Source organism: Camelina sativa, chromosome 9, assembly GCF_030686135.1.
Source record: "Camelina sativa cultivar CO46 ecotype springtype chromosome 9, ASM3068613v1".
In the NCBI taxonomy this organism is placed as follows: Eukaryota; Viridiplantae; Streptophyta; class Magnoliopsida; order Brassicales; family Brassicaceae; genus Camelina; species Camelina sativa.
In genome coordinates, this window is record NC_141888.1 from 9,436,006 (window position 1) to 9,456,404 (window position 20,399).

Genomic DNA, 20,399 nt, shown 5'->3' on the forward strand with positions numbered 1-20,399 from the left:
CATTGTATCTCGTGGCACTATTTTTTTTTTAATGTTTTCCCTTTAATCTAAAAACTATAATACTAGTCAATGTAAATTTTGTTTCTAATTTTTTCTTAGTTTTATTAAAATTTATGGTCTTGTTCGTTTTTGAGTCGTTGTAGTAAACGACTCCGACAATAAAATTACCTTTGCTTATTCTTTCCCTCTCTTCATCTCTCCTTCAATTTTGATCGCTGCAACAAGAATTTCAAAAGTTTGGAGTTGTAATACATTTACTATTGATAATTGGTAATATACATATACATTACTTTTTTCTATTTCATTGACCCTATTTTGCTATTCTAAAGCCTAACAAATTACAAGTGATGCCATTGTATCTCGTGGCACTATTTTTTTTTTAATGTTTTCCCTTTAATCTAAAAACTATAATACTAGTCAATGTAAATTTTGTTTCTAATTTTTTCTTAGTTTTATTAAAATTTATGGTCTTGTTCGTTTTTGAGTCGTTGTAGTAAACGACTCCGACAATAAAATTACCTTTGCTTATTCTTTCCCTCTCTTCATCTCTCCTTCAATTTTGATCGCTGCAACAAGAATTTCAAAAGTTTGGAGTTGTCAAAAAAACCAGAGAGAAGAACCAAACCATTATTTGAACTAGCAACTGTGGCTACCTTTTTTATAATCAAATCACCATTGTTGAACTTAGAGAAAAGAAACTCGAGACATAAAAAATTGCAGGCCTCTTCATCTTCTTCTCTGACCAAACTAATAGGAAATTTACAAAATTGATAGTTATACCCTTGACAATACTCATAATTACAAAAAGAAGAGAGTTTAAAACCAGTCACAATCGCTACTACAACTACTCATAAACAAACATGGCCTATGTTTTTTTTATATGCATTTTGTATGATATTTTTATTTGATAATGTCAAATAATTTTTACAAATTTCTTTATCAACTCATATACTGCAAAGATGTAATAATCTGGACAACTTATTAAGTGTACAAATATATCGTAATACACACATTTTAATCTGTACAGCTCATTTTAGTGTACATATGTATATTAATATACACATTTCATCCGTACAGCTGAAATATTTTTGTTCTTCTATACACCTAATGAATTTTACGGATTCTCTTTTGTTCAACTGCCTTTTTGTAATTTCACACCCTTACATTGTACTCCGCTCTCTCATCTACCTCACATATTTTCTATTATACAAATAGTAAAAAATACTTCTTTTCTGTATATAAATAGTAAATGTATAAATGTATATAAATATATATTTTGTATGGAAAAATGGCCTATTTCCCCACAAGCAATGTTACATTATCGCATTCACACACGAAACTTATAACTACACATCTATTAAGTTTGAGTTTTTGTGACACCCTGGTTTGCTAAGCGGTTTGAAAAAATTGATTAGGTCACCTATGTCACCAAAGTGCAATTATCTTTTAGGTCAAGGGTCCAGAGCGAACTACAGAGTTAAGCGTGCTTGAGCTGGAGTAGTTTCAGGATGGGTGACCTTATGGGAAGTGACTGTCGGAACTGTGCGAGTGAGGACAAAACACAGGGAAAGATCATGTGGTGATTTGTAGGGACGGTAACAAATCTTTAAAACCTCTCGGACATAGCAAACCGCCCGTCAGATATGAATGGGCTCATGAGCCTAGTAAGAGGACATGAGGCCCATTAAGAAAAGTGGGCCCATGAACTGGGATTGTACATGGGGTCGACTAAGAGGTGGCGGTCGGGGAGTTACAAGTGGTATCATAGCCGAACCCAGACGAGTGTGGAGTTGAGTGGGCTCACACTATCGAGGGTGACAGTCTTTGTGCGCAACGAGGACATTGCGATCTGTTAGTGGGGGTGAACTGTGACAGCCCGGTTTGCTGAGAGGTTTAAAATAATTGATTTGGCCACTTATGTCACCAAAGTTCACTTATCTTTTTAGTCAAGGGTCGTGAGAGAAATCCAGAGTAAAGCGTGCTTGAGCTGGAGTAGTTTCAGGCTGGGTGACTTTGCAGGAAGTGATTGTCGGAACTGTGTGAGTGAGGACAAAAACACAAGGAAAGATCATATGGTGATTTGTAGGGACGATAACAAGTCTTTAAAACCTCCCAGATGTAGCAAACCGGCCTTGGGATATGAATGGACTCATGGGCCTAGTGAGATGACGTGAGGCCCATTAAAAAAGGTGAATCCATAAACTAGGATTGAACATGGGGTCCACTAAAAGGTGGTGGTCGGAGAGTTACAATTTTATACACGAACAAAACCAATTTGGTCTAAACCCACAAATCCACAAAGACCGTTAATATTTTGTTAGTACTATGCTGACTAAGATGTTACATGGATAATAAGACAAATACTTATATATTATTAAAGTTAGTATCTAGTAACTACATTAAAAAGTTAAAGTAGTATAGTAGTATTTAGTTTTCCCTATTTTGTTTACTATTTTAGTTGTACAAATAATAGTATACTCTCATTTAATGCGCACCCCCTCAACTAATACATTAGGCTCTATTGGTAATTTTAACCAAAACATATATACCCCACTATCCCTCTTATCTCACATAATTCTCCAATTAAGTTTGTAAAATGTACTGTTTAGCAAACAAACCCCAAAAAAAAACTATTTTACATTAAATGCAACTTAGAGAGTAGAATGCTTTAAATTGTAACATCCGCAAACCAGATTTTGTGATTTTGGAAGCAGCATCGATTGACACCCTAGTGGCATCGATCGATACCACTTATTTCTGGGTTCGGCCGGTTTGATTAATTGCCGAATTGGTTCGGTTTGGTTCAATTAAAACCTTAATCGTGTTGTTAAGTGTCTGAGACAAATTGAGGGTTTCAGAAAGGTTCTTTTTTGTCGCCGCTTAGTGAGAAAAAGAGAGAGACAGAGAGAAAACGTTCTTGAGATTTTTCTGGGCTTGTTCTTGGAGATTTTGGAGAGATCTGAGGCAGTAGAAGTGTTAGCTGTTGCTGGAAACGAAGGGGGAGCTTCTGGAGGTGTTGTTTTCCACGTTTCTCAACCCAATCTTCCTGTTCTTGAGGTGAGTGCTTGACCATGGTTGATCTAAGCATGAGATCTCTCTTGTTTGTGTGTTTTCTTTGCTGTTTGTGTTGTTTTGTTGCTTGGGTTCGTTTCTTTTGTGATTCCCAGTGATTTCTGAGGTAATTGGGTGAGTTTGAGACAGATTCGAGATGATTGGGAAGGAGAGTTCGATGTTCGGTTTCGCGTAGATCGTGTCTGCAGAGGAGGCATCGATCGACACTAGGAAGCATCGGTCGACACCATTTGGAGTGGCATCGGTCGACACTGTTTAGCATCGGTCGACACCATTGTTTGTAGCATCGATCGACACCGTGAGGCATCGGTCGACACTGGTCTCAGCCGAGACTTGTTTTCCTGGTTTGATGTATTGTTGTGTGTTGTTTGTTTTGCTTAAACTTGAGGGTCTCATATGCTTGTGTGTATAACCCAGTAGATGGGAGGACGGCCTCACTAAGTATTTGTGATAATACTTACGCATCTCAATTGTTGTTTGTGGTGTGCAGGTATGTGACGTGGAATCATGGCGATGAGGAGGAGGATGAACTAGGGTCTCGTTTGTGTGTTGTTGGTCTTTGTTATATTGTTTAGGATGGAACCTTGGATAGAGATATGTTAGGTTGCTGGATAGAATGGATAGAAATGCTATTGTATTGGTTTTGTATTATTGATATGTTTCCGCTGTGCATGTAATTGGATGTTGGTTTATTATTGGTTGGTTACCGGGTGTGGGTTGGTTTGTTTAATTAAGTAGTATGGGATACTTAATTATATATTATATTTAATTATTAAAAAGAAGAAAAAAAAAGGGTCGGGTTGTTTCATTTTGGTATCAGAGCCTTTACGGTTCTAGGATGGTTAAATGGATGGTTAGAGCGGTTAGGAATTTAATGGGGTGAATTATTTTCCTTTTGCTTGATGCATGATGTCGTGTGATGGAATTGATTATGAGTAGTTACTCAATTTGTTTGCGGTATGGAGTCCTAGTATCATCCTCTTCGAGCCTTCAATGAGATTCCACGGTAAGATGTGTACTCTATGTGCGGTTTTTGAATTGTGTGCTTAGCCTTCTGTTCTGGGTAGTGCAGATGGCTAGAGAGGGTGCTGTTGGTCGCGGTCGTGGTCGTGGTCGTGGGCGTGGTCGTAGTCGTGGTCGGGGACGAGGTCAGGTTCCTGAGGCCAGTGTGAGTGTAGCCCAGAGCATGACCAGTGAGGAGGTGGCGGAGTCACAGGTTCATCCTAGTGTGTCTGGAGACCAGGCTGGTTTGGGTGACAGCAGGGCGGATGGGCCCGGTGTCTGTCACGGTGTTGCCCCGGGTGTGGGGGTTGCAGCGGGAGGTGCTCCAGGCAGGGAGGATGTCTTGATGGACTTGCTAGGTCAGGTTTTGCAGCGACTTCCAGCAGTTGTGCCGCCAGTGGTTGGTGGGCAGGATCCAGTAGTGCCGCCAGTGGTTGGTGGGCAGGGTCCAGTAGTGCCGCCAGTGGGTGGTGGGCAGGGTCCAGCGGTGCAGCCTGTGGCGGGTTTGCAGGCAGGTGTGCAGCCGGGGGCCGAGGTAGTGGATGCACAGTATGTGCGGATGATGGAGCAGCTGCGGCATGTGGGAGCCGGGTATTTCTCAGGAAGTACCGATCCGAGTGTAGCGGATGAGTGGAGAGAGCGGATGGAGGATATTTTCCTTTCGCTTGGGTGTCCCGACCGGTACAGGGTGGATCTGGCAGTGTTTTACTTGTCAGGAGATGCTCGTGTGTGGTGGAGGTCGGTGACAGCACGGAGGGTGCAGCGGGGTATGTCTTGGGGAGATTTTGTGGGGGAGTTTAACTCCAAGTATTTTCCTCAGGAGGCTCTTGATCGTATGGAGGCACGGTTCTTGGGTTTGACTCAGGGGGACCGAACAGTGCGGGAACTGGATGCAGAGTTCAGTCGGCTTGTGGGGTATGCAGGCCGGGCTTTGGAGCCAGAGTCGGCTCAGGTGCGGAGGTTCTTGCTGGCTTTGCGAGATGATTTGAGGACTCGGTGCAGAGTGAGGAGCTATGCCACGAGGGCGGAGCTGGTTGAGGTTGCAGCTGGGATAGAGGATGACTTGAGGTCACAGTTAGTGGTGGTCAGTCTAGCGGTTCGTTCAGAGGAGACATTGGAGCAGAGCATTCCAAACAAGGATAGGCAGTTGGAGCAAAGGCATAAAAGGAAGCGGGAAGAGACGACAGTGGCGAACCAAGGTGGTCAGAGAGGTTATGGGAGCGGGAGCATGGATCACGTGTCGGCAAGCGGGGCCAGGGGAGGTGATTCGCAGGAGTACCGTCGAGTGTGTTATCATTGCGGGGAGGAAGGGCATATCAGGCCTTTCTGTCCTAAGAGGAGGCAGATGATGGAGGTTGCGGCGCAGCCGAAGGGAGGACCGGGTGTCCATTCCGGCGCTTAGTTTTAGCTTATGTATTCTTTCTTTCATTATGTATTTTCATTTGGAGTTGTAAACGATTATTGCATTTGAGGTTCTAATAAAAGTTGGAGTTCTTTGGTTTTGGGATTTGTGAAAAATCACTGGAAAGGAAATAGCACGGGAGTCTATAAATGGAAAGTTTCCATAAATAGAAGGTTGCTATAAATGGAAAGTTTCTAAAAATAGAAGTTTCCAGAAATTGAAAGTGTTGAGGTAGATCTAGTCGGGAGATACTCGTTGACATCGGACTTATTTGCTCAGGATAGTGTGAGCCCAACTCATGTGATACCGATAGCTCAATGGACTTTGTGGCCAGAGAGTGGGAGTGGTATGTTTGCTTCGGATGACGATCCGTGAGCGCGCTTTAGGGTGACGACCTTAGAGCGGGATTTTGAGACTCCCTGGATACCGTAGCTGTGAACCGTGGCTCGGCAGTGAGCCGGTATGTCTCGAGGGTTGCGACCCGAGAGCGGGGGGAGTGGGCGTGTGAGACTCCCTGGATACCGTAGCTGTGAGCCGGTATGTCTCGAGGGTTGCGACCCGAGAGCGGGGGGAGTGGGCGTGTGAGACTCCCTGGATACCGTAGCTGTGAGCCGTGGCTCGGCAGTGAGCCGGTATGTCTCGAGGGTTGCGACCCAAGAGCGGGGGGAGTGGGCGTGTGAGACTCCCTGGATACCGTAGCTGTAGGCTGTGGCCTGGCAGTGAGCCGGTATGACTCGAAGGTTGCGACCTGAGAGCGGGGGGAGTGTGTGTGTGAGTGACTTCCTAGATGCCGTAGCTTAAGGCGGTTGGCCTGATAGCGAGCCGGCATGATTCGTTGGTTGCGACCACGGACGGGGGAAGCACTGAGTTGTGAGCAAATAGTGTCTTTGATGTGAGTATATTGACTAGAGGGAGACCTCGTGGTTCAGTCGGAGGTGTGCGGGCTGTTGCGACAGTGCACGGGAAACCTTGGCTGACGGTATTTAGTCCGGTCGGGGACGTGCGGGCCGTGTTGACGGTGGCACGGAGGTCCTTGACAGTTGGACGGTTTTGCGGGATTCGAGGACGAATCCATATTGGTGGGGGAGAATGGTAACATCCGCGAACCAGATTTTGTGATTTTGGAAGCAGCATCGATCGACACCCTAGTGGCATCGATCGATACCACTTATTTCTGGGTTCGGCCGGTTTGATTAATTGCCGAATTGGTTCGGTTTGGTTCAATTAAAACCCTAATCGTGTTGTTAAGTGTCTGAGACGAGGTGAGGGTTTCAGAAAGGTTCTTTTTGGTCGCCGCTTAGTGAGAAAAAGAGAAAGACAGAGAGAAAACGTTCTTGAGATTTTTCTGGGCTTGTTCTTGGAGATTTTGGAGAGATCTGAGGCAGTAGAAGTGTTAGCTGTTGCTGGAAACGAAGGGGGAGCTTCTGGAGGTGTTGTTTCCACGTTTCTCAACCCAATCTTCCTGTTCTTGAGGTGAGTGCTTGACCATGGTTGATCTAAGCATGAGATCTCTCTTGTTTGTGTGTTTTCTTTGCTGTTTGTGTTGTTTTGTTGCTTGGGTTCGTTGCTTTTGTGATTCCCAGTGATTTCTGAGGTAATTGGGTGAGTTTGAGACGGATTCGAGATGATTGGGAAGGAGAGTTCGATGTTCGGTTTCGCGTAGATCGTGTCTGCAGAGGAGGCATCGATCGACACTAGGAAGCATCGGTCGACACCATTTGGAGTGGCATCGGTCGACACTGTTTAACATCGGTCGACACCATTGTTTGTAGCATCGATCGACACCGTGAGGCATCGGTCGACACTGGTCTCAGCCGAGACTTGTTTTCCTGGTTTGATGTATTGTTGTGTGTTGTTTGTTTTGCTTAAACTTGAGGGTCTCATATGCTTGTGTGTATAACCCAGTAGATGGGAGGATGGCCTCACTAAGTATTTGTGATAATACTTACGCATCTCAATTGTTGTTTGTGGTGTGCAGGTATGTGACGTAGAATCATGGCGATGAGGAGGAGGATGAACTAGGGTCTCGTTTGTGTGTTGTTGGTCTTTGTTATATTGTTTAGGATGGAACCTTGGATAGAGATATGTTAGGTTGCTGGATAGAATGGATAGAAATGCTATTGTATTGGTTTTGTATTATTGATATGTTTCCGCTGTGCATGTAATTGGATGTTGGTTTATTATTGGTTGGTTACCGGGTGTGGGTTGGTTTGTTTAATTAAGTAGTATGGGATACTTAATTATATATTATATTTAATTATTAAAAAGAAGAAAAAAAAAGGGTCGGGTTGTTTCATAAATCAGTAGAAAAAAATCAAGGAGACCTAAGTATTCTTAACAGAGAAATCCTTTATAATCTGTTCAAATCCTTCAAATTCATTAAAAATCAAATAATAATGGTGATTTTAAAATAGATTTTAAAATATTTAGTGCAATAACAGTAGATTTCATTAATACCAAAGTAGTGTAAAAAAAACCCTTTTTCTCTCCCGAGACGAGAGTTCACCCTAGCCGCCGAAGAAGCCAAATTCTGATCTCTGACTACCCTCTCCGGTAGCTGGCACTTCTCGCCGGTGCCGTGAGAGGGTCCCTTTGTCTCTTATGCTTAGTTTTTTTTTGTCTCCGATTTAGCTAGATCCAGTTTGGTTGGGTGAAGAAGTTGGCTTGTCTGGTTTCTTCTTTGATCTGCTAGATTTGGTAATCAGGTTAGTTTGTTATTTTGCTGGGTTTGTTTTGTTAAGTCTTGGGTGCAGAGGTTTGGTCCATCATTTGTGAATTCGTTTGGTTTGCTTTAAGGTAGGAATTTGAGTGTCGCGGATGCGGTCGCCGTCAGTGTGTAGTGGTTGTTGGATTTTAGCTCCTGTCCGTCCAGCATGTGCACCTCCTTTCTCTCTTTGTCTCCTCATCTCAGCCATCGATTTATTTGGGTTATTTCCTTTCTAAGCAGAAGTTTCGTTTTGGTTGTATGTTGCGATAGTCCTCTTAGTTCGCAGTTGTTTCTTCTCCTTGGTGTTGCTCGTTGTATTGGTAACTGCCTTGATTAGCCGTTCTCGGTTGTGAGATTGATGTTAATTGGGGGGTTAAGCCTCTCTCCTTGTCTCCGCTTCCGGATCTGTTTAGATAGGATCGCGTTTTGAAAGGCTCTAACTAGATGTTAATGGGTAATTGGTGCTTTGGTCGCTGTCGTCGTATCCGGAAGTGTGTTCTTTGTGACAGCAAGAGGTTCTCTTAACTCAGTTGTCTTGCTTGCCGGGTTATGAAGTCCTTGGTTCTTGGTTCCGAGAGATCAGCTCTCATTGTGATAGGAGGTGGTTGATGTTACTTTTGGGTTGGCCGTGGGCACCCTTAGTAAATCTCAGTTGCAGGTGCTTCAGAAGAAGAGGATCTTTGCTTATTGGTTCTTTTGCTTTTCCTAAGATTTTAGCTTGGTTTCTTCTGTTCTTAGTAAAGGTTTTGCTCTCTTGCGATTTGGGTTTAAATCTTCTGTTTTGTTGTAGTTTCTTTAGTTTCCCTTGTTTGGGTTTTAGCTTCCGGGGAAATCTCTTCTTCCTCCGGCCTTAGACTCTGGGGACATAAACTTCGTCCGCCGGCTTATGTTTGTATTTCAACTTGGTTCCAAAACAAGTTTCAATAATAAAAATTCCAGTGACAAAAAAAAAATAGTAGATTTCATTAGACTTTTTAAAATTCACAATTAAATAATATAAGATTTGTAAATTTTACATCACTTAATGCTAGATTCAATATATATTGAAAGTTATTGCTTCACAGGATCACAGATTGTTGAGTGTGGTAGTATTGAAATCATATATATAAAAGTAAGGTTTTGGTCTCTCCTTATTGGTTGATTTTCATTTAATATTTTCTAATTTTTTTATTCTCTTTATTTGATTTCTAATTGTTTAATTGCTTTAAACAATATTTAAGACAGAATTACACAATCCATTTAACTCACACATTAAAATAAAATTATAACTGAAAATAAAACAAATCATGCATTAATCATATTCAACCATTCAATTTTATTCAAACACAATAAATTATTATTGTAACTCCATAATTCTAAATGTAACTTCCATCAATTCTTATCATATAAATTAGCATTCTCTCATTCTCTCATATTGGCATTCTTTTACTTTCCCATTTTCACATTCTCTCATTCTCTTCCACTTCTCCCATTCTCTTCCATAATACCTCAAATCATTTTTTTGTTTTTGTTTTATTTCTTATTTTTATTGTATGGGTTACAAAAAAACAAATAAAATATCATTGTAATTTTTTAATGCTAGATTTTAATTTTAGAGACTACATGATATGTAATTTTATATTGTTCTTATTTTTAAATATTCATCTCCATTATCTATTTGGATTATCATCTTATATGTAATCATTCTCTCCTCCTCTCCCACCAATATCAAATGTTGTTATATCTCATATGTGTTGTAAGAGTTTGATTCTATATTTTAACTTAGAAAGTATTATACATATTTAACATTGTTTTCAATTTTTATTTTATTTATATAAAAATAAAATATTTGTTTTATATTTCTTGCCTTTCTAATCTATTCATAGTTATTTTTTAAATTTCTATAGTTAAATTTAAATTCACATATGTTAGATTTAACAAAAAATCAAGTTTATTTGAGAATTAGATGTTCATGTTCCTATTCCTTTTAAATGATCAATGTATAACATATTATACTTTTGAATCAAATTATGGACCCACCGACACTCACTTTTAAATTAAATGGGTTTTAATTTTAGGAGTTGGAAAAGTATAAAAGTTTTTTTGTAACTCCCATAATTATATCATAGTAGTGTTCTCAATGAATTTAATTTAATATAATAGAACATGTTAAAAATGTGTATGCACTTAATTGCACTTTTGTAACTCTCAAATAGTTACCTTTTATACATCAATTTCTGTATTATCTATTAAAAGAAAGACATATATTCTACTATAACCCTCATCGCCTCATATTTCAAATCTCACATAATTTAATAAATTTTACAGTATTATTATTTTTCTTTGGTTCAACCAATGATATCTTAACTTAACAAAAGTTTCAGATTATTTTAGTAGGATATACATGTAATATATGATATATAGTTTATTTTTTTTTCTATATATGAAACATTATCATTTCATATAAATCAAAGTCCAGACACAATTAAAAACTTTAAGATTATAACCTAATAAAGTAGTTGCTATTTTTTTTTTGTTTTTTTTTTTCCGGAAAATGTATTAGTCTAATAAAATATGGTTAGACTCATTTAGTTATATATGTATGAGACACTGCAAACCTACTGTTTATTATTTTAATTTTTTCTTAATTTAAAAATTTTAAATCCCTTTAAGCTACCACCATAATTAAATTAAATAATATGCATAACTACACCACAAAATAAATTTTATGAAAATATATATCACAATGATTTTGAAATATGACTACAACTACAAAAATATATGGCATATGGCATGTAAGATACAATATGACTTAATTACACTAAATATATTATCATCAAAAGAAAATTTGATTTCTTTACTTTAATTAGTTAAATTCATATTACGTCGTACTCTTTAAATTTTGATGTAACCGAAAAAACAAAATAATAATAATATATTATTTTATATTATTTTTTAAAAATAGAATAACATCTCAAGACTATAGGGCAACTACCGTAAATGCAGCTTGAGGAAGTCATGATAGCTACCTGAGTGTGCATACATTTGAAGAATTTTCCTGTTTCAGCAAATAATTGGAACAACAGTCCTTTGTTATCATTCTGGTCTGTTTCTTGACATATATGATAAGCTAAGTTAAATTAGTCGTTATCATTGTTTAAATAGCATAGTTACACACGCATCCAATATCATTGAGATATATCAGCTTCATGTTACGAATACTGTTCGAGTCTGCCTGTTTTGTTGAATTGATATATTTGGTACAAGAATTAATGAACTATTACTTCAAACTGAATATATATCTGCGATTTTATCAAGGAATTAGTTTCAGTATAAAGCACATCACAGAAGCACAAACAGCTAAACCAGTGAAAGAAAAGTCTTTACATTGTCCATGATACCAAAAAGTAAAAATCACAATGGTGAGGTCTTGAGGAACATGACTCTGAAAGTCGCTTATGCAAAGTCATTTTTTCACCTACGAACAAAATCAAAGAAATTTTACACAAGAATGATTTCACGTCTTATTTTATAAAAGAGAGATTTCATAACAACAATAGTATACACACACCTGATCATCTATCTTAAAATCACGAATAACAATCATGTAATAATTCACGCGTAGCGTAAGCTACCATCTAGTTAGAACTATACTAAACTCCAAAATTTAAGGGAAGAATGTGAACTACTCCAAATTTGGATATCAACAAAAAAAGTAATATGTCCGGGTCTTCGTGGCCTAATGGTAAGGACGGGCCCTAGTTGCAAACACAATCCGGGTTCGAACCCTGCTGGAGGGAACTATTTTACGAATATTCGGACATTCACATGGGTATGGATCATTGCTTACGATCCATTTGAAAATCCGGAAGAGGGCCTACCCATGGGTTGCCCTTTCCTCAGGGGATTAGTCTGGGCCTATGTGGGCTTGGGATTTCCCCTGAGTTAACAAAAAAAACAAAAAAAGTAATACACTTCATAATGAGAAAAAAGTCATATGATAACCAAATCTGACCAAAAAACAAAACTTATTTGAAGTTGTGAAAAGGAAGAAAAAAGGTCATTTGATGACACGTGAATAGAGATGACGATTTGGTCGAAGTAGAGAAGATTCATTGATTCAACATTCGCGACTCTCTTTACTATATATATTATTAGTTTACCCATTTGAGACTCCAAAATCAATTTTACCTTCTTCCACAAACGTCACAATGACGCTACACATCACTGAGACTGTCCGAGTCTCCCCTGCCGCCGACTCGGACTCTGTCCTCAACACAGCCAACTCGCTCACAATCCCTTTAACATTCTTCGACCTACCATGGCTAGTATTTCACCCTGTCACACGAGTCTTCTTCTACAAACTCACCGAGTCGACCCATGAGCATTTCCACTCTATCATCCTCCCTAAGCTCAAGCTCTCTCTCTCCCTTGTCCTGCGCAACTACCTCCCTCTCACCGGCCATATCACCTGGAACACAAACGAAGCCAAACCAAGCATCCTGGTCACTCCAAATGACGCCGTTTTGGTGACTATAGCCGAGAGTGAAGCTGACTTTTCTCATTTGTCCGGCTATGGACAACGTCCTGTCTCCAAGTTACACGCCTTGCTTCCCAAGTTACCTGTTACGGATGACTCAGCCACAGCCTTCTCCATACAAATCACGTTGTTCCCGAACCAAGGATTCTCTATCGGCGTCACAGCACACCACGCCGTTTTAGACGGGAAAACGTCAAGCACGTTCATCAAAACTTGGGCACACATCTGCAAACAACAACTTGAAAACATGCCGGAGAATCTGATTCCATCTTATGATCGGTCGGTGATCAAAGATCCGACCGGACTTGATGAAAAGATGATAGAGATGGTGAGATCTCTCAAAGAGGACAAAACCAACGTTGTCTTGAGCTTGACACCGTTTCCGGCAAAAAAACTCGGAGACGACGTTGTCTTGGCCACGCTCGTGCTCTCTAGGGATGACATCGAGACACTCAGGGAGCGAGTCAAGAACGAGTCACCGAGCCTTCACTTGTCCACTTTTGTCATTGCCTACGCTTACGCGTGGACTTGCTTTGTTAAGGCACGTGGAGGCAATGGAGAGAGATCAGTGAGTTTTCTGTTCGTAGGGGATTTTAGAGAACGGTTGGATCCGAAGCTTCCGGCGAGTTACTTCGGAAACTGTATGTTTCCGGTGGGTTGTTACAACCGTAAGGCGGCCGAGTTTACGGAAGAGAAGGGGTTTGTGACGGCGGCTGAGATTCTTAATGATTTGGTCAAAGGATTGAGTTCAAGAAAGATAGAGACTATTGCGGACTCCTTTATTGAAGGATTTGGTTTTAAGAGTTGGAGCACACAGTTTGGGACGGTTGCTGGGTCGACCCGGTTGGGAGTATACGAGGCGGATTTCGGGTGGGGAAGACCCGTTAAGGTTGATATTGTCTCTATCGACCAAGGGAAGGCGATCTCGATGGCAGAGAGACGTGATGAATCAGGTGGCCTGGAGATTGGAATGTGTTTGAAAAAGTCAGAAATGGACATGGTAGTGTCTTTTTTCAAGAATGGTTTAAAAAGTTAAACCTTTTTGTTTTGTGATATTTTAATAAAAAGGTATATTTTGTTCAGCTCTTCTTGTTTATCTCACAAGAAAATTGTTGGGGATATGTACTGTAGCTCTAATTTCAAACAGAAATAAATCTTGTTCCGTGGGATACAACACAATTCTGCCTTTTTTTTTGGCAAACAAACAATTTAATTAAAATACTCAGGTAACGATACATATGCCTCTTAGGGTATTTTTTGCGAGAGCATCTACCTGGCTGTTACAGTTTCTAGAGATATGAGAGAAAGTACAGAGATCAAATTGAGATAAGAGAGATTGGGTATCATATAGAATCCCATGGAGTTTCTTCGGGAAAGTCTTTCGATTGATTGCTTGGAATAGCATTTACGAGTCTGAAGCAAAATTAGCTTGGTTGAAACCCGATTCAAAAGCAACTCCCACCGCTGTGAGAGTTGCTAGTGATTCGGCCATCAGGGGTGATCGGATGCGTGTTGCAGTTGAGGTTCTTTGGAGAAGAATATCGCCAACTTGGTCTTTGAAGATCCAGCCGTATCCTGTGTTTCCATTTTCTCTCCAAGCTGCATCGGTAAAGCATGTTATTTGATTTGGGGGTAAAGGTGAAGAACGCGGTTTGGCAGTTGCAGATCTGACAATTTTGATTGTCTGTTGAGTTTGGGTCTGTTGGGCTTCTTGCCATTCCTTTTCTCGGGAGATAGCAAGAGATAAGGTATCTTCTGTTTGGGGTTGGATCTTATTGAAAATTAGTCGATTTCTGGTTGTCCAAAGGGTCCAGAGGATCCAGGGGGCGAGTGGACCTAGAACGACTCCGGTGGGTGGTAGACATCCGAGTCTTGTGGTTTGGGAGAGTCCAGTCGTGAAAGTTGATGCATCTTCAGGATTGAAGTTTCCTTTCCTGCCTAAGGTGCCATCTTCCAAACGCCAATAGCAAAAGGACATTGAAAAACCAGGTGGGTTTAACATTCTGGGCTACCACAATGTGGACAACCTGTTTTGGTGGTAATCTGTCTGGTTTGAAGGTTCGTACCCACGGGAAGGGCTTTTCGGGAAGCTTTCCAGAGAAGTAGTTTCAATTTTGGTGAGCACTTAAGATTCCAGATTTCTGTTTTCCATAAGAAATGAGTTTCAGGATTGTGGTTCAGAGTTGTTGGGGATGAGCTTTGTACCTTTGTCTTTTCTTTCAGGGCTACATGGTATCCAGATTTTGCAGTGTATATTCCATCTGATGTTGGGAGCCAAGCCCAAGAATCAGAGCCTCCCTTCTTGCTTGGTTTTAGCTGAAGGATATCTTTCTCATAAGCTGGGAGGGTTTGTTGGATCAATAGAATATTCCATTCCTTCGATTGTGGTAGAAGGAGGTCTGCAACCCGCAAGTGTTGAGTTTCTTTTGGTGGAGGGCCAATTGGTGTCAGTGGTTAGTCTAGCAAGATCCATGGGGTTCTCCACACAGGTATCGTCTCAGCCGTGCCAATCACTTTCCCCAAATTTGATCTTAATAGGTCACGACCTATACATATGCTTCTCCATCCATGTGATGCGTGATTTGGTACATGGCTCTCCAAGAAGGAGGAGGATTTACAGTATTTCCCCAGCAGTACCTTCGCTAGGAGGCACGAAGGCTGTGTGATAAGGCGCCATCTAATTTTTGCTAACAGAGCATCGTTAAAGGTCTGTATATCTCTGAAGCACAAACCACCATCTGAGAAGGATTTTGTCATCTTATCCCATGCAATCCAACTCATTTTTTCTTTTCAGGTTTCTCATCCCACCAGAACCGAGTTAACGCAGATTGGATGCGGCTGCAGAGAGAATTTGGCAGTTTGAAGCAAGACATTGTGTAGGAGGGCATTGCTCCTAGGACATATTTAAGGAGTGTCAGCTTCCCCGCCGAGGATAGGAGTCTGGAAGACCAGCTAAGGGCTCGTTGCTTTATTCTATCCACAATCATGGTGAACAAATCCTTCTTTTTTCTCCCGAAAAGCTCTGGTAAGCCTAGATATTTTCCATGACCCCCTATCTTGGTGATACCGAGTTCTTGTTTTACCCTGTCTTTGATGTCACTCTTTGTCTTGTTTGAAAAAGTTATGGAGGATTTGTCTTGATTTATCTTCTGTCCTGAGGCTTCCTCGTATCTTTGGAGGATTCCCTTTAAATGGTTGACACTAGTTTTATCTGACTTGCAGAAAAACATAGTGTCATCAGCAAAGAGGAGATGGTTAACCCGTGGGCTACCTTTTGCTACACGTATGCCCGGTAATTGACCATGGAGTTTAGCTTTATTACAAAGGCTTGAGAGGACTTCACTGCATAGAATAAAGATGTACGGAGACAAAGGGTCACCTTGTCTGATACCGCGACTTGGTTTCACCAATCCTTTTGCTTGGCCATTGAGTATGTAGGAATAGGAGACTGTTTCGATGCAATGCATGATCCAGGTTATCCATTGGGTATGAAAGCCCATTCTTGTTAGTACTTCCTCTATAAAGTTCCATTCCAGTCTATCGTAAGCTTTACTCATGTCAGTTTTAACTACCATATAGACTCTTTCTTGTGCAGCCGATGTTTTCAGATAGTGGAGAGCCTCGTGAGTGATGAGGACGTTATCCGTAATAGCTCGATCTGGGAAAAAGGCTGATTGGTTCTGAGAGATGCAAGTTTGTAATATTGGTTGGAGCCTCTTTGAAATAATTTTTGCAATGATTTTGTAGAAAACCGAACAGAGTGCTATTGGACGATAATCAGCTACATGCTTTGGGCTGGTGATCTTTGGGATTAGCCTAACATGAGTGTGGTTTGTGTGTACAGGGAGGGATCAAGAGCGGAAGAAAATTTGGAGTTCTGCAGTCACCTTATCACAGATTGTGTCCCAGTTTGACTGAAAAAAACTTGCTGAGAAACCGTCAGGCCCCGGTGCTTTGTCTGGATGAATGTCAAAGCATGCATTCTTTATTTCGGTTTGGGAAGGTAACTTGATAAGCTCCTCATTCATAGTGTCAGTCACGCAGGGTGAGATAGCATCCCTCACTGTGGTAGTGCTGGTTCCTCCTGTAGTGGTGAAAAGTTCTTGATAATAGGAGATAATGGTGTCAACAATTTCATGTTCCACATCTGGACATGCGTTCCAAGCGTCTAGAATGAGCTTTTCAGTCTCAGGTATATGTCTTAATTTTCTGTCATACCTAAAGAGGGCCCTTCTTTTCTTCTTGATAGGATCAAAAGACAAAACTAATGGACGATGGTCATAGCTCTCGAAACGAAAGTATTCACTTCGTCATGACATGTAAGCAATAGTCCATTCACTGTTTGCCATTGCCCTGTCTAGTCTACACCTGAAAACACAATTCTGCTCAGTTTGGATTTTCCTATACAGTGCCCGATTTGAAACTGAAACTAACATTCGGTTTGATTTTTACAATATCGTGTAATCTTGGTCATGTCACGTTATTTGAATAAAAAACAAAACTTAAATGTAAAATTGTACTATTCAACAACATCTTTTTAGAAAATGAATATGCATCTGTTTGTTACTGAAATTTAGTTTATAAACAAGGATTATAAACAATGATGACGACAAATAAAATAGACTATATAATAATGCTAATGAATAAATGCCTTCTACAAACGCTTATTTTGGTTATAACTCTTCAAAATATATTTAATTTAATTTTTAGTTACGAAATAGTAAACAAATTTTGGCAACCATTAACCTCAGGCATTGCAACATTTGGTTTACTTGACGAACCATTGCAATTTTTGTTTTATTTTTATGAACCATTGTAACCTTTAGTTTGAGTCATTGTACATGGCAAGTAGCTGGATTTTCGAGAGTGGCGCCACACATCAAATTACCTCTAATCGCAACAATGTCTCACTTCACCAGCCTCACAACAGAGAGAAGATGTTATGATTGCTGATTGTTGTGGAGCCAGCTCACACTGATTCTTCCACCTTAGGCCTCTATTACCTTAGGGCCAGCCCTGCCTGATGTGACCCGAGGACACGGTCACAGTACGGTCGCGGTACGGACGCGGCTTGAGCTCTCGGTCAACTTTCAGTCGGTGAATCTTTCCTCGGCCGAGGTTCTGGGCTTTGGATCTAGGAGAGAATCAAACGAGGGAAACGGAGTTTGAAGGATTTCAAACGAGCCGTTCGGGAGATACGTCGAGAAGCCACGAACGGTTCAATCGGACAGTACGGATGCGGAACGAGCGGGTGGACGTCTACGAGGGGAAGCGATAGTGGGGATGATTTGAGGTGATTCGTGGGGAGCTCGAGAACTGAAGAAGGAGGACTCGAGTTTAAGAAGAGGACAGATGGAAACGAAGTGAGGGGAAATACGGATGGATCGAGTGACGACACAAGAGGTTTGGCTCTCCTCTTGATACGGTCTCCAACAAGGTCGAACCCGGTTCGAGGCTTGATAGGGTTTTCTCAAGGTTCAATCCCGGATTGAAGAAAGAGAAGAGTGAGACAAGTTTCAAGAATCTCTCTTGAGGAAAAGTTTTATTTTCATACAAGTCTAAGGAGGAACAAGGGCTTAAGGAGAGTTTAAATAGCTAGGTCTAGATAGGAGCTTAAGGACACGCGGATTCATCTTGATCCGCACATCGTCCTTTTGACGTGTCCCCTTTACAAAGAGAACACATCGCCACCTTTTGACTAACACGCTTAGCCACAAACACTCTCCAACGTTCACAAACATAGGATCAAAAGAGAATATTCTCAAGTTCAAAATTAAACCAAAAATAAGAGGGAAAGAGAGATAACCGCCTTGGCCTTGCGCGTGAAGCAACTTAGCCTTTAGGCGTTTTGCGTTTAGCTCCATGCCTCGTTAAAACCTTCTCCGGTAAACCCATTGGGACAAACCTGGAGTGAGGAAAAAGAGTACACTTCCTCGCTTAACGACTTGACCGTCTTCACTCTTGGGTAAGAGTGAAGACTAAGCGGACTGAGCCTTCGGAGTCTTCGTGGGGTGGCTGGTGTTGGACGTAGGTTCGGACAAATAGGTTGAGCCGCTGTTTGGCCGCCTTTGCTCAGCTCTTGAAACGCGTGGTGGCTCCGGGAAGGATCGTTGGAGCCTTGGCCGCGTCTTGGTCAGGCGTCTCGGTCGCGTCCGGCGTGTCTTGGTCTTCTTGGCTGAGGTCGCATCCTACGATCACATCACTGCCTCTCACTCTCATGATAGCTTTACATAAAGTGTTATGCATTCTTAGGCCGTGGTTGGAAGCACCCCAAAGTGCGTAATTCAGGACTTAATAAAAAAATACACCTATTTTCACCAATCACAGTTTCTTATAATGATTTGCGTTTTTGCCCAAAAGTGAAATTAACATATATGCGTTTTTCAAAACAGTATAATTAACTCATGGTCCGCTTTTGTTTGCATGATACCAATTACCCTGCGGATTATTCTACTCTTGAGTCAAATGATCACACAAAGTTTGGAAGCGAGGGGTAGGTAAATTACCGATGACCCCGGTATTCGCTTACACCTTTGATTATAAACAAAAAAAAACAATTTGGGAGTAATCAGGCCTTTGGAAGTGAGAAAAGGGAGAGGAAAGGAGATGTATGAAGAATGTCTTGGCCTGAAGAGAGTCCATATGCCACTGATCAATACACCCAAGGTAAGAAGTCACCTTATTTGTGCTTTAATATTGACTAATGAGATGACAATGGAGATTTCAGAGATTCCAGAGGATTATGGGTGAGTAAGGAATGTTGATGCTTATCATGGTTGAGTATAAGTAGTAAGTTCTTGAGTCAGGTAAATGAAGAGTGCGAATAAGAATCATCATGCAGTTGAGTGAGTTCCCTGTTTTCAAACCTCTTTCACAGGTCTAAGTTTATGTTTTGCTTGAGGGCAAGCAAAGGCTAAGTCTGGGGGAGTTGATATATCATGGTTTTTGTGGTTTTTAACCATGATATAAGGAGTCTTTTAGAGTCTTTTGATGTGTTTTTAGGTTCTTTGAGAGTCTTTTCAGGTTTTATAGGATTTTAACATAGATGGAGCAAAGTGGAGCGATTTAGATCATTTTGGAGCAATAATCTGGAGGAAATTAAGTTGCATTCGAATCAGAGTGATGGTGTCGAGCGGCACCCCTTTCTGCCGACTCAAGACCCAAATTTTGGAAGTTTTACAAATTTGCCCAAAGTTTTCTATATTTGCAGCACAAGTCCCTGACGTGTTTTAGGACATATAAATAGTATTTTTAGGTTTTCCAAACCATTAAGTTGTATTCTATCAAATTTTATTTTTCCTACAACCCTGAGAGATTTTTGAGAGCTATTGGAGAGAGAGATCTGCTTTGAAGAGAAGAATTCTTGAACTCCCTTTTACTCTTTTAATATCTATTGCTTATTATTCAGAAATATGTTTTGTTCTTCATTGAATATGTCTGAGTAGTTTGCTTGTTAGGCTTAGGGTTTTTCACAGGGATTTTATGAATTATTAGATCTGTTTATTTAGGATTCTTTATCTTGCTAGATCTTCATCATAGGTTGTTCTTCATATTAATCCTTGATTGGCCATCTAAAATTAATAACCTAGGAAAATAAATTGATATGAGAATATAATTGATTTTCCTGATAAAACCTTTTGATGAGCAAAATTACTTCTTACAAAGAGATTTGATTTAGTAATTTTGTGAACAACCTA

The 20,399-nt window shown here is 40.6% G+C and overlaps 2 protein-coding genes and 1 pseudogene across 2 annotated transcripts; 2 read left to right on the forward strand and 1 right to left on the reverse strand.

Annotated features, from left to right (window-relative positions):
• Positions 1-8,584: 8,584 nt before the first annotated feature.
• Positions 8,585-8,958, forward strand: LOC109126384 (uncharacterized; annotated as a pseudogene).
• Positions 8,959-12,261: 3,303 nt separating this feature from the next.
• PMAT2 (HXXXD-type acyl-transferase family protein) lies at positions 12,262-13,784 on the forward strand. Its single transcript, XM_010427459.3, has one exon. It carries the CDS (start codon positions 12,374-12,376, stop codon positions 13,736-13,738), a length of 1,365 nt encoding a protein of 454 aa, XP_010425761.1. The 5' UTR covers positions 12,262-12,373; the 3' UTR covers positions 13,739-13,784.
• A 323-nt stretch (positions 13,785-14,107) lies between these two features.
• LOC147937965 (uncharacterized) lies at positions 14,108-14,704 on the reverse strand. The gene has a single exon (XM_087465410.1). The coding sequence runs from the start codon at positions 14,702-14,704 to the stop codon at positions 14,108-14,110; it is 597 nt and encodes a 198-aa protein (XP_087321536.1).
• Between the last annotated feature and the right edge of the window lie 5,695 nt (positions 14,705-20,399).